At 35.3% G+C, this 14,885-nt stretch overlaps 1 protein-coding gene across 1 annotated transcript in view; it reads left to right on the plus strand.

The window, feature by feature from the left end:
• ALKBH8 (alkB homolog 8, tRNA methyltransferase) overlaps positions 1-14,885 on the plus strand; it is a 73,549-nt gene that overhangs the window by 36,009 nt on the left and 22,655 nt on the right. The window contains exons 8-9 of the mRNA XM_059929344.1: positions 5,836-5,942; positions 13,666-13,817. Coding sequence (XP_059785327.1) covers positions 5,836-5,942; positions 13,666-13,817 — 259 coding nt within the window. The remainder of the gene's footprint in view (positions 1-5,835; positions 5,943-13,665; positions 13,818-14,885) is intronic.

Below are 14,885 nucleotides of genomic sequence, written 5' to 3' on the forward strand. Positions count from 1 at the left end.
TTGTGCTCTAGAGTAGATTTGTTTGTGGTGTTTTCTTATAAACTTTTAATCGGATCTAATTTTGCTTGTTTCACATAGGCAATACTGTAGACAAGTTCCCAGGTATGTCCCCTAAATGTATTCATGGTATCTGATCAACTAGGAAAATTTTCACACTAGAAACATCAAATGATGCTCAGCTTCTTACACCATCTCTCAGAAGCAGTGAGAAATAAGTTCCTTGGGCCCCAGTGATATTTAGCTGCTGCATCTACTACTTGCAGATCACTGTTATATGCCATAAGGTACCATCTCAACTTCATGCATGAGATTTTTTTCCCCCTCTTGATAAGACTATTAAGGCCTGTACTTTAGGAAATTGCTTCTGGCTGTAGGACAAGGGAGCAGAGCTCGTTTTCTTTCTTTAGTCATTTTCACATGGGAGGTCCTATGTCCTGTGTATTGATTCCAGAGTGTGTTGTTACTGCCATTGTCTCCTTCCTTTGAGCTTCACAAGACTTGGTAATCTTGAGATTCCAGTTTTCAAAGAATTTAGCAAATGAATTCATGGCTCCTAGTGTTGGGAAACTGGTTTGTTGTGGTCCTTGATTTTAACTTTTCTTAAAGGATGGAAACTAAGCAGACTTATGTAGTATAGGTAGGAGATTTAAAGGTCACTGACAGCAGCTGTTGGTCTCCAACACATCCTAGGCAAAATTCCTATTAATTCCTCTGCTTTGGAAAAATGTATACCACAAGCTTCTCTTTCAGCTACTTTTCAGCTTAGGAAAATATACTTCTGGGAGTATCATCTTTTGTAGAGGGACAAAAAGTTATATTTGTTTTACTAAAAATGTTCAGGGTTCCTCTTCTCCCTCACAATGGACTAGTTATCTCATGATATGGTGGGATTCTATATTTATAAATCCAGGGAATGTATGTTAACAGACATTTTTGATATTGTTGTATTTCTTCCTTTGTAAGTAGTTTGTAGCTTCAGTCTTGTATCCTTGCAGTTGTGTCTGTCTCCCTTTTTCCTTTTCTCCTTTCTCACGTGTCCAAACATGGCAGACATGGCCATGATGAGGTACGTGGAATCACTTGTTTGCTATTTAAAATAAAAAGCAAACTTACTTCATTTTGTTACTGAACCAAACTTGGGTCTGCTTGCCCGCATGCAGTAAAGCCAATCCACTGACACTGGATTGTGGTGAGGGAAAGGGCAGCATTTATTGTAAAGGTGCTAATACAAGGAGGATGGGTGGCTCATGCTCTAAAACCCTAAAGTCTCCGAAGGGTTTCAGAAAAGCTTTTTTAAAGGCAAGATGAGGGAGGGGTGTCCCAGGATATGTGATCAGCTTCTGCACAATTCTCTGAGTGATTGATGGTGATCAATCCTTAGGTGCCAGACGGTTTGGAGGCTACGTGCTCATAATCATTAAGTAGTTAATTTCTTCCTTTGGTGGTGGTTTTAGCATGTAAAAAACTCAGGAAATATGCGTCAGATACTATTATCTTGGTACTTCAGAGAGGAGCTAAGGCAGAGGATATGGGGGAGGGGTCTGTCCCAGGAAGCCCCCATAGGGTCCTGCTCAGTTACAGGTGGGTCCATTTAGGGCAAGATTTAGATTTGGCAGGCTATGGGAAACAGGTGGACTTCTTTCTAGTCTGCTAAATTCTCAGGTATGAAATATTTTCTCCAGCTAAGTATAGTCACTTCTGTCCTCTCAGCTTTCATCATTCTGTGTAAATCACACATCATTCTTTACCTCTTATTGTCTCTTGTTGATATACCCTCAAGGGTTTCAAAAGGTTAAAGGTCTCAGCCTATTTTTAACCAATAAGGATCAGGATTAAGTTTGTCTTCTTTCTCAGAAGTGTTCCCAGTAGCAATATATTTTTTCATTTTCCTGTTTAGCAAACATGGAGGAGATCTGTTTCATGTACTTTCTGTTATGCATCTTATCTTTTTTATCTTTTCTTTTTTTTTTTTGGCTGTGCCATGTGGCATGTAGGATCTTAGTTCCTCGACCAGGGATTGAACCTGTGCCCCCTGCATTGGGAGCCCAGAGTCCTAACCACTGGACCGCCAGGGAAGTCCCTGCATCTTATCTTTACTTGAGTAAATACTTGAGTGATAGCTGTGTCTGGGGTTTTTTTTCTGTTGTATTTTGGTTGTGTTAAAGGTTTGATAAGATCAGAATGTCTAGGGTTTTTTGTTTGTTTGCTTTGAACTGAACATTATCCTCAGTCACACCCCATTGTTGCAGGAGAAGGGGGTGTGAGAGAATGGTCATGTCCCAGGTCTTGGGTGAGTTCCTGGGATGGGCTACCAAGTGAGGATTCTTGGCTTCCCATAGGAAAGAATTCTAGGGCGAGCCATAGTAAATGAAAGTTTATTTAGAGAGAGACACATTCCATAGACAGAATGTAGTCAGTCTCAGAAGGTGAGACCGGGGTCCCAGGCTGTGGGGGTGGTTAGTTTTTATGGGCTAGGTAATTACATATGCTAACGAGTGGGAGGAATATTCTGTTTGGAGAAGGGATGGAGATTTCCAGGAACTGGGCCACAGCCCACTTTTTGGCCTTTTATGGTCAGCCTGGGAACCATCATTGTGCCTATGGGTGTGTCATTTAGCATGCTAATGCGTTACAATAAGCTAATGCATTATAATAAGGCTCAAGGTCTACTGAAGTCAAATCTTCTGCCATCTTGGGCCTAATTGGTTATAACCAATTAGGCGGATTAGTTTTTATTGTATCCTCAATGGCTGTGTCATTCTTTTAATGATTGTGCCCCTGCCCCCTTCCCTCTTGTCTTACCATGAGCTTGCTGGGAACTTGATCTTTGACTCTGCCATCTCAGAAAATAAAGAATATAGGTAAAGCAAAAAAGAATAATTGGAAAAAGCTCCTGTGGAGCAAAGCTGTCACAGGGCAGAATGATTCAGCAGTTGCTGGCAAGCATTATTTATTGTGAATCCTTAGTGAATTTTTGAAAAAAAATCTTTTTTTTTTTTTTTGGCCTTTAACAAGCATTATATATTTTTTAAATATATTTATTTATTTATTTATTTTTGGCTGTGTTGCATCTTTGTTGCTGCGCATAGGCTTTCTCTAGTTGCAGTGAGTGAGGACTACTCTTCATTGCAGTGCATGGGCTTCTCATTGCAGTGGCTTCTCTTGTTGCAGAGCATGGGCTGTAGGCACGCGGCCTTCTGTAGTTGTGGCTCGCAGGCTCAGTAGTTGTGGTGCACAGGCCACTGCTCTGCGGCATGTGGGATCTTCCTGGACCAGGGATCGAACCCATGGCCTCTGCATTGGCGGGCGGATTCTTAACCATTGGGCCACCAGGGAAGTCCCACAAGCATTATATTTCAGATACAGATACTGTGATGATATTGATAATACTTTATTTTTATGATGGAATATTTTAAGGAAAATTTGATTTTCATAGAAAATGTACATTTAATTTTATAAATAAGAGTCATTTCCTTAAATTCACAAAAACTCCCCAGAGAGGGGAGAGAGTCTGGAAATGGAGTTAATAATTAATCATGCCTACATGAGGAAGCCTCCGTAAAAATCCCAGTAGTATAGAGAGATTCCAGGTTGATGAACACGTGGAGGTGCTGGGAGAGTGGTGTGCCCAGAGAGGGCATGGGTGTTCTGTACTCCTTACCTTGTCCTATACATCTCTTGCATCTGATGTTCATCTGTATGCTTTATCATATCCTTTTATAATAAACTAATAAACAGTAAGTAAACTGTCTTCCTGAGTTCTGTGAGCTTCTCTAGTAAATCAATAATGATCATCAATAATAATCATTAATAAGTATTCTGTACATTTTTTAACATAATTCCCATAACATTTGGATTATTTGGTAGTGTATTTTTCTTCCTTGAAACTTGGCTTTTATATTTCAGCAAAATGTTTCCACATTAATTAGTGTCATGTTTGTATTTGTCTTGTCAGTTCTAATCATTTGTTTAAACTGAGATTTCCCTATTTTAAAATCATTACTCTGTTGATAGGAGAGGATGTGTTTGAATTTCACAAATATATATGTATTTTGTATTTTTAAAACATGTGGAATATTAATTAGCCAGAAACTGTAATCTCTAGGTGGGCAGAGAATATGTCTCTTATTCACCATTGGAGTCTTTGATGCCTCACACAGTGATTAATAAATATTTGTCTAATGAATGAGTTATAGTCTAGTCTCTCAGAATATTTTCCCATCAAGAGTTTTCACCCAGACAGTTTTCATTCCTTTAAGCCACAACTGATCATCTCTAATAATGTAATTAATAAATACGCTATTATTTTTTCTTATGTGTGGACCTTAGTTAGTGTCTATTCAGAAAATTGAAGCCTATATATAATGGCTTAAAAATGGGCCACAGTGGGGTTTTCTCCCCTTTTCCCAACATTTTATTATGAAAATTTTCATACCGTAAAGTTGATAGTATTATACAGTAAATCCCTATATACTCACCACCTGATGCTACAGTTAACATTTTAATATACTTGCCTTATTAAATATCTATTCATCTAACTACCCTCTGTCTGTCTGTCAGTCCATCTTCTTTTATTTATACGTTTCAGGGAAGTTTCACGCCCAGAACTTCAGAATTTATCTACAGTGTTTATAAAATAGAATGCTTTTGGAGTATGACTATTTGAAATTATATGTCATCATTTGGAACAGATAATTGTTTGGAAAATTAAATTCTATCATCTTTATTTTCCATACTTAGATTGGAATGGCAGATGAGAAGGGGAAAAAACCAGCTTAGATCTGTATAATTTTGTATAGTTTACAAAGAATTTTCATGTGCATTATCTAACTTGATCTAATATTATTATTAATAATAGTAGGTAACAGTTACTGAATGCTTTCTTTGGTGCCAGGTACTGTGCTAAGTTTACCTTTAGTGAAGGTACTATGCTAAATTATGTTCATCCCACCGATATTTGGTTGTCATATTTATTTTTCAGATGGATTGATTTGTTCATTTAAATATTTTTTAGCCCTGTCACATGCCTTTTTTAAATTCACATTTGTTAGCTGCTGCTATGTTTAGACTGAAGTCATCAGTGTTTGGGTTCCTGAGCACAAAAACATTTTCTTGGCTGTTGTACCTTTATATGTTGCTATTTATAATATTTGATCGTAATTTAGGAAGAATTGCTGAAAATCCTCCTGTGTTCTTTGTTTATCTCTTGTAAATCAGTCTCTAAAATCCAAAATGTTGCATGACTTTAAAGGCAAAATGAATTATATGAGAATCTGCATCTAATAGTTACTTTCCCTTATATTATGAATTATTAATATTTCTATGAATAATAATAGTGTTTTTTGTATTTATGATGTGCCAGATACTGTAATTTATATCCATTTAACAATCCTGTAAGAGTTGAAGAAACTGGACACAGAAGGGTTAAATGACTTGTCCTGAGTCATATGGCCAGTAAATGAAAAAGCCAGGATATGAATGTATCAGCTCCTAAGTCCTTGTGTTTGACCACTACCCTAGTGTTTTGCATAGTATATGTATGCTCCTCAGACCATCCACATCATAATTTCCTTAGGTGACTGTTAGAAATGCAGATTCCTGAGCCTCATGATACACCTACTGAGTCTCTCTGTGGATTAAATATATTTTTTAGTCATTCAGTTGATTTTTATGTACACTAATGTTTGAGAACCTCTGTGCTATGCCATCCTATAAGCATTACCATGTTTTAATCTCTTATTAGCCTAGAAAGATAGCCAGAATCAATGAATCGTTCTTATTCTTGGAGTACATGACATTTTGGATTGATCTTTATGCTTTTGTCTTTAATTCAAGATTGTCATGGATTTTAAGCACCCAGGTGGTGTCACAGTGCCCATTATGCTGCCTTGTAGGAGTTTGCTGGTGATGACAGGAGAATCTAGATACCTTTGGACCCATGGGTATGTACTGAAATGACCTTGATGACAGGATACCTTTTGCTTTGTGGGAGTTCTCATTCTTTTCTTCCTGAGCCACCAGAACCATGCTCCAGGCTTGCACATTGAGGCTTCTGGGTTTAAAACCCCAGGGACATCTATGGCTTTTTTTAAACTTTTTATTTTGGAAAAAATTCAAATTTAAAGAAAAATTGTAAGCATAGTATGGTGAATTCCCTTCACCTTTCATATAGATTTACCAATTGTGAATATTTTGCTGTGCGTTTTCTCTCTCACGTGTTATCATTATTATTATTTTTGCTGAATCGTTTGAGAGTAAGTTGCAGCCATCATGACTCTTTACCCTTACATGCTTCATTGCATATTTTTAAAGAGCAAGGACATTGTCTGTATCAGGGGTTGGCAAACAATGGCTCGTGAGTCAAATTCAGCCCTTATTTTTACAAAACTCTTGAGCTAAAAATGGTTTTACATTTTTAAGGGGTTGTAAAGAACAAAAACAAAAAAGAATATGTGGTAGAGACTGTATGTGGCCCTCTGTGCCTAAAATATTTACTATCTGGCCCTGTTACAGAAAAAGTTTGCCAGGCCCTGTTTTATAAAACTGCAGTGTAAGCCTCAAATTCAGGAAATTCAACATTGTAAAATACTCTTATCATACTCTTATACAATCCATCGTGAAATTGTGCTAGTTGTACTTTATAGTATTGTCAAAGAAAAACCAGACCCTGACAGTAGTTAAAGCAGCAAAACCAGATTTTACTCAGGAACTATTGCAGCAGGGGAAAAGAGACCTCAGTATAGGAGTGGGCTCAATTTCAATACAAAAAGGAGAAATGGAGTTTTATAGGCAAGGAGCCTGGGGTTGGGAATGGGGCAGTGTGGGTGGATAGAAAACTACTAAGAGGAAACATCAATGGTAAGGGGGAATTCTGGCTAAACCAACCATAGGATTCTTGCTGAAGGCAGGCCAGGATGATCAGACATCACCTGGGGGAAACATGCGGGTAAGGAATTTGGTCAGATATCAAGGATGATCAGATATCGAGGTTGGGGGATTTGGGCTAAACTGACTTAGCAGGATTCTTGCTAAAATGGGGCTAGATCTAGAACATACCCGAGGATAGGGCCTATTTGGGCTCAGAGGAACCCGACTAAAGTTTGGTCATGGAGAGAATCTGTCAGTACCTCTTGGTAAGTTTTCCCTCTGATCTAGGATGTGGCCCATTAACCTGCATTACACTTAGTTGTCAATTCTCGTTAGTCTTCTTTAATTTGAAACAATTCCTCAACTTTTCTTTGTCTTTCATGATGTTTATGCTTTTAAGAAGGCCAGTTGTTTTACAGAATGACCCTCAATTTGAGTTTGTTTGATTGAATCTAATCTGAAAGAAATGGCTTATTCACTTTTGGCAGGAATAAATCCTTAGCCTTTTGAGGTGGAAGCATCACACTGCTAAAATTTACATATATTGTCACTTAAAATACTTCTGAGCTCTGTACTTATTAATACTGCCCTGGTTGGAGATTTTAGCTGATGCATTTTTATAAAAATTCAAGGAAGTGAACATGTAAATGAATTTGTAACCTGTCCTAAATGAGCCATAAAAACAGATGGCCTGATTTTGTGCACTAAGGATTAAATTTGCCTGATTTCTTTTTCACAGCCATTTAAAATATTTTTAACTTTTCAGTAATTGAAAATGGTGATGTGACCCTGTGGTGTTTAAAGTATTCCTGTAATTTTGAGAATATTCACATTTTCTTTTGTTTTAGGTTCAAGGATTTTTACTATTGGTACCATTTAAACTTAAGAGTAATAGCACTACAACAAATACAAAATAAGAAATTACTTTCTATGGGCCTATATTATGAAAATATTTTAATTTGTTCTGGGTAATAGTATAGATTAATTCTCCTAAACATCATCTTGATCAGATTATTTTCTTGTTAAATGTTAAGAGTAGGATCTCTGGAAGGTTGACTTGCAGGTTAATATTTATTTTTAAACCTTTCTCTAGAATCAAAATTTTCTATAATAATTTCAGGGGAAAAAGAACCTTCAGTATTATTTTTAAAGGCTTCCACTGATACCCATTATCTGTAATGTGTTTTGCATGTGTGTGTGTGTGTGTGTGTGTGTGTGAAGAAGAGAGAGAGAAGGAGGGAGGGAAGGGAAGGGAAGACACACAGAAGTAGCAACAGAGAGAGACTGACCAAACAAATGGTATATCAACTATTGACGGGTTCCTTGGAATCTGGGTGGAAGGGAAGATAAATTGAAAAAGCACATTTAGTGCACTTAAAAATACATATAAACTATAGAAATAAACCTTGATTAAAAATATTTTGATCTCTGTGCTAATAAAGCACTAGAAAGCACTACTGAAGAAGGTTGATTAACACAGCCAATTCCAAATACTTTTAATTTGATGTATAGTTTACTATTCTAGCCAGCATGCCCTAAATCAAAGATGGCAAACTGGCAACACATGGGTCAAATATAGCAGTCAGGCTGTTTGACTGGTGTGGTAGTGGTCAACGTTGTGGCATTTTAAAAAATTGGTTACACGTGAAAATTAGGAGCTTTTACACAAGAATCTGAATTTTCAGCTTCTTTTGAAAATTGAGAAGATCTGAAACCACAGTATCTTTTGGCAGCAGTAGCTGAGACTATCAATGGACTTCTATAGGTGAGACCTACATTTTCAGATTCTCTAGAGTTCCTGCCACTTTGTATGACTCCCTGAACTATGGCTGAGTTTCAGTTGTCATTTATTACTGTGCTTATACTGTTGTTTTTATCTTATAACAGAGTTAAATGAAAATTAAATATTTCTTAAACTCATGTCTGTTTTAAAAGTGGGGTAAAAGGTAGAATGAGCAGGAATGTGTGTTTTAAGAAAAATGGAAGAGAACACTTTGTTTTTTTAAATGAAGACAATTCCTATGTGTTTAATGGGAAACAATATATTTCTAAACAAATCTACCTGCTTCACTCATTTATGTTAGTTGACTAGCCTTGGGTTGCATTAGTTCACGAGTTTGTGTGAGCTCTCCTTTTAAATTATTTTTGGAGCATTTTCTTTGTGCCAGGTATTGTCTAAAAGCTTTACATATATTAACTCATTTAACTCATATTGTCACAGTGGAAAGTTTTTTTCATGGTTTTGTCCCCATTTTTAAAGGAAATTGGAACATAACTTGTACAAAGTTACAAAACCATTAAAGGGCAGACACGAGATCAGAAAGCCAGGGAGTCTGGCTTCAGGATCTGTGCTCTTAACCATACCGTTATAGCTAAACTTGTTTGCTCCCTTTCATCTGAATTTATACAGTGCCTTGTAGCCTTCAGACTTTTGTCAACTCTTAATGCAATAAATTTCCTTTTCCTTTCCATTCACTTGTTTTTAACATGTAGCTCAACTTTTATTTCCTTTATAACGTATAAAGCTTTTTCTGACTGCAGTAGCCTGAAATAATTTCTCTCTTAACTCCTAAAGACTGTATTGTCTCCTACTGGCTTGTGATGTCTTTCTATTGTACTGAACTGTTATTTAAATCTATAAAAATGTTTTTATCTTTTTATTTAATATTTTCCCAACTAGATTATAATTTAAGTACAGGGGGAAAAGAAGTTGTTCAGAGATATGTAAAGAATTAATTATTTTTAACATATGGATTACCTCTTCCTAAAAATCTGAGATTGGTACCCAAAGCAGTAAGTACTGCTTGACCTTTGCCTAAGATTTAACTCAAGGCAAGTGAAGTAATTGACTTCAGAGAGCCGTTATAGAGAACTACTTAGTACCCAGGAAAGAATTGCTAATAAGAGTTTCAAGATATTCATTGTTCTAAAATAAATCTTGACTTTGTTCAACACCATAGTTTTAATCATTTTCAGCAATTAGAGTAACATTCATATAATTTCAGGCATTTTTCCCTTGCTTTTACTTCTAAAAAATTGCTTTTAGCATGAGCTCTTTTAAAAGAGCCATTCTCACGACTCGTTTTATGAGACTGGCGTTACCCTGACACCAAAATTTGTTAAGGACATTACAACAAAAGAAAATTACAGACCAGTATCTCTCAGAGATGATAAAAGTCCTTGACAAAATGTTAGAAAATCCAATCCTGCAATATATAAAAAAGAAAACACATCAAGACTAAGTGGAATTTGTCCCAGGATTGCAAGATAGGTTTAACATTTGGAAACCGAACATTAAAAGAACAAAAGAGAAAATATATATAATCATGTCATCTTGATTGATGCAGAAAATGTATTTGACAGAATTCAGCATCCACTCATGATAAAAACTTGGCAAACTAGGATAAGAAGGAAACTTCTTCAGTCTGATAAAGGGCATCAATGAAAAACCCACAGGCAACATCATACTTAATGATAAAATATTGAATGCTTTTTCCTAAAATATTGAACAAGGCAGGGATTTCTGCTCTCATCACTTCTATTTAATATTGTATTGGATGTCTTAGTATAATAATCCAAGAGAAAGAAGTGAAAATCATATGTATTTGAGAGGAAGAAGTAAAACTCTTTATGACTGTAGATGTAGAAAATCCTAGGAAATCTACAAAGTACTAGAATTAATAACTGAATATAGCATACAGGGTTGTAGCATACAGGGTCAATAATCAAAAAATAATTTTGGGGGAAAGAAATAAAATCCTTTTTAAAATAGTATCAAGACCTTGTTACCAAAACAAACTTGAGTTCACTTGCCCACACGCGGTAAAAGCCAGTCTACTGACATCAGGTTGTGGTGAAGGAAAGTGCAGAATTTATTGTTGGGCACTGTACACGGAGTCCGGACAGCTAGTGCTCAAAAAGCCCAAACTCCTCAATGGGTTTCAGCAAAGTATTTTTAAAGGCAAGGTGAGGGAGGGGCATCCCAGGGTATGTGATCAGCCTGTGCACAGTTCTCTGATTGGTTGATGTTGAAGTAACAGGGTGGTGTCACAGGGGTTAATATTATCAATCCTTAGGTGCCAGTAGGTCATGGGTGCTCATGGTCATCAAGTAGTTAATTTCTTTCATTTAGTAGGGATTTTAGCATCTGTAAAACAATTCAGGAAATGTGCATCAGATACTATTATCTAGGTACTTCAGAGAGGAGCTAAAAGCAGAGGATATGGGGGAGGGATCTGTCTGGGGAAGGCCACATAAGGTCCTGCTCGGTTACAACCTGTAAAATACTTCTTTTCCAATACTCTGAATTAATTAGTTTCAAAAGTAAACAGTTTCAGAAGCTGTCAGCCTGGAAATTCTGATTTTTTAATTGAGATTTTATTTATATATAACATTGTATTAGTTTCAGATGTACAGCATACTGATTCTCTCTATGTATATATTGCAAAACGGTCAACACAATAAGTCTAGTTAACATCCATCACCACACAGTTACAAATTTTTTTTTCTTTTATTGGGAACTTTTATGATATACTCTCTTAGCAACTATCAAATATGCAATACAGTATTATTAACTATAGACACCATTACAACACCCAGACTTATTTACTTTATTACGGGAAGTTTATACCTTTTGACCACATTTACCATTTCACACACATTCCCCTACCCGACTTCACCCCACCCCACACACCCCACAACCACCAATCTGTTTTCTGTATCTATAAGTTTATTTTTATTTTTGTTTTGTTTTGTTTTTTTAAACACAGGGCAGCCTGGGACACTCTCACCTTCCCACCAGGCTGCTGACCTGGATACTTTTGCAGCTCTGGGGTAGGCAGTTTTTTTTAGAAAGGTTTCAGAACACTGTAAAAGAAAAAGAAGACAAAATAACTGCATCAAAATTTAAAACTTCTGCTTATCAGAAGACAGCATTAAGAAAATGAAAAGTCAGGCTATACATGGGGGAAAAAATATCCACAATACATATATCTAACAAAAGACTGGGTATAAGATTTGAACAGATCCTTTACCAGAAGGATCTATGAATGGCTAAAAAACACATGAAAAGAAACACAATATCATTAGTCATCAGAGAAATACAAATTATAACTGAAATTTCATATCACTTGCTACTTGCTAAAATGACTAACATTTAAAACTTAGACAATACCAAGTGTTGGTGAGAATGTCAAGCACCCTGAAACTCTCATATGTTGCTGGTGGGAGTGTAAAATTATGTGCAACCATCTTGGAAAACTGGTAGTTTCTTACACTATGACCCACCAATTTCACTCTTAGGTATTTTCCCAAGAGTAATAAAAGTATATATCTGAAAAAGATGTGTATACGCTTTATTTGTAATAGTCCCAAACTAAGAATGCCAAATATCAATAAACAGGAGATTTTGGATAAATAATGGCATATTCATATAATGAAATTTTACTCAGTGATTAAAGAAAAACAGTGAACTGCTGAAACACACAACAACATGGCTAAATCCCAAAATTATGTTCAATGGACAAAACCAGATACAAAATAGTGCCAACTATATATGAAATTCAAGAACAGGCAGAACTATATGGATAGAAGTCAGAATAGTCATTGCTTTGAAGGGGGGAAATACTGACTGGAAAAGGGCACGAGGGAATTTCCTTGGGTAATTGTCTTGATTGGGTTGGTGGATACATGGTTGTGTGCATTTGTCAAAATTCATTGAACTGTACACTTAAGATCTGTGCATTTCACTCTATAAATTTAATTTGAAAAGGCCATATTTTCTTACTAAATGATTCCTTTTTCCCCATTCAAAAATTTGATCTTACTTCCAAGATTCCCTTTAAACTTTCTTATAATCTACAATGACTTGTACTTTTCTGTCTTTAGTTTTCAATCTTTGTTTTACTTATTTTATCTATGTCAATCATATACTTTTTTGTTCCATTATCTGTTGTTTTCTGATGTTGATGTCCTTGACTTGCAGATAGATTTCACTTACTAAGAAAGATACATTAGAAATTCCAGTGATAATTATGTATTTGTCTATTTCTCCTTTTAGATTTTGTTTTCACTTTTTGCTTTATATATTTTGAGGCTGTGCTATTAGTTAGGTGCATACAAATATATAGGGTTTTTACATAATATTTTTCCGTTGGATTGACCCTGTTATCATTATGAAATGTTCCTTTTTATCTCTATTAATACTTATTGCCTTAAAGTCTACTTTGTATGATTAGTATAGCTATACCACTTTTCTTTTGGTTTTGCTAGGTATATGCAAAATATTTGTTTTTTGTATGTTGTATCTTTTTTTCTATCATTTTTCAACCATTCTCTGTCCTTATTTATAAGGTGTGTCTCTTGTAATCAGCATATAGTTGGATTTTTAAAAACATCCAATCTGAAATTCTTTGTTCTTTAATTGGATTTAAAGTCCTTTTACATTTAACATTACTGATAATTGGATTTAAATTTACTATCTATTTGTTTCCTCTTTGTCCCATCTGTTTCTTGTTTTTTCTTCCTTGACATTGGTATTAATTAAGCATTTGTTATTGTTCTATTTTTCCCCCTTGCATAGTTTGTTAGCTGTAAATGATTACCCTGGAGATAATTTCCTAAGAGACAAAGACTTCTATTTCCTTGTTTTTTTTCCACAATGCTTAGCAATTCAGGGAATCCAATAGATATTTGCAATAAATTCTTCTAGATTTACTCTATTTGCTTAATATTTTTAAAGGACCTGAAATATTTTTCTGAATACAGTGTTAAATAAACTAATTTGACTGTTGTTTTTAGAATCACACCCAGAAAATTTGATACTGTTCAAGCGTCCAGGGGTCACAAAAGTGGAATTATCACCGGAGATGTTGAAGACTTAACTTTAAGCAAGAGGGGAATACGGACATCATTTACCTTTAGGAAAGTGAGGCAAACACCTTGTAATTGTAGTAAGTATATAATTTTGGTTCTCCTGTAAAATGGAGTAAATCTACTATGAAAATCTTTTAAAGTCCCATAAGAACTGAGAAGAGCTTTGTCTTAACTCCTCTAATGGCATTTCCCGTGTTCTGACTTGTATTGTACTTACATATACTTTTCTTAACCACCCCCGTGGTTAAGTTTATATTCCTTGAGGGCAGGGACTGCATCTTACTCATCTTTATTTTCCTCAAACATAGTACTTGAGCATAGTTTAAGTCTAAATAAATATTTTATTTATTGTAGTCATGGTTAAGAATACTACAGTTTGGGGGCATTAAAATATCACTTGTACAAAAATAAGTTTTTTTGGAAACAGCTTGTTACATTTCTCAATTACTTCTCATTAACCTAACAGGGATGTTGGAGATGACAAATTGTTCTATAGTAAGTGGATAACTTTAGGGGGATAAACAGTGTTTGTTTTAGTCAGCTTGGAAAGGAGTGCTCAAAAACTTGTAGAGGATGCTGTTTTGAATTGTCTGTATAAGTGCATCATGACCTGTATTTCTTGGACTCAAATAAAAACCCCTTGTGTTTTATAAGTAATATTTTATAATGACAGTGATGTTATGAGCTTTTAACATCCTGGTGGTTTCAGTTATGGGTGGTATCTTAGCAGGAGCTTTTGGATTTAGTCATCTTAAAAACATTTTAAATTAAAAATCTTTATTATATGTATAAGATATTCTGTTAGGAAACTTGGAATCTTCATATTTGATATCTTCATGTTAGTGAAGCTTAAAATAGGTTTTAACAGGTTTTTGTTTCTTTTGTTAAAAGTGTCATTGAGGACTTAAAAACAAAATTTTTTTTATCGATTAAAAAATATTTATTTAGTATTTGATGAATGTCTAACACTGCCAGTAGCTTTACAAAGTATAGAAAAATGAAGCATGGCTCTTGTTCTCAAGGAACTTGAAATTTAGTAGAAGAGACAAGTTAGTTTTCTTATGCAAATGTTTTTTTGTTATGGGCATTAATTTAAGAGATGCTATAAGAAGCTCTGATTGTATATTCAGTTTACAGATTTTTTT

This window comes from Balaenoptera ricei, chromosome 8 (assembly GCF_028023285.1).
Source record: "Balaenoptera ricei isolate mBalRic1 chromosome 8, mBalRic1.hap2, whole genome shotgun sequence".
Taxonomy (NCBI): Eukaryota; Metazoa; Chordata; class Mammalia; order Artiodactyla; family Balaenopteridae; genus Balaenoptera; species Balaenoptera ricei.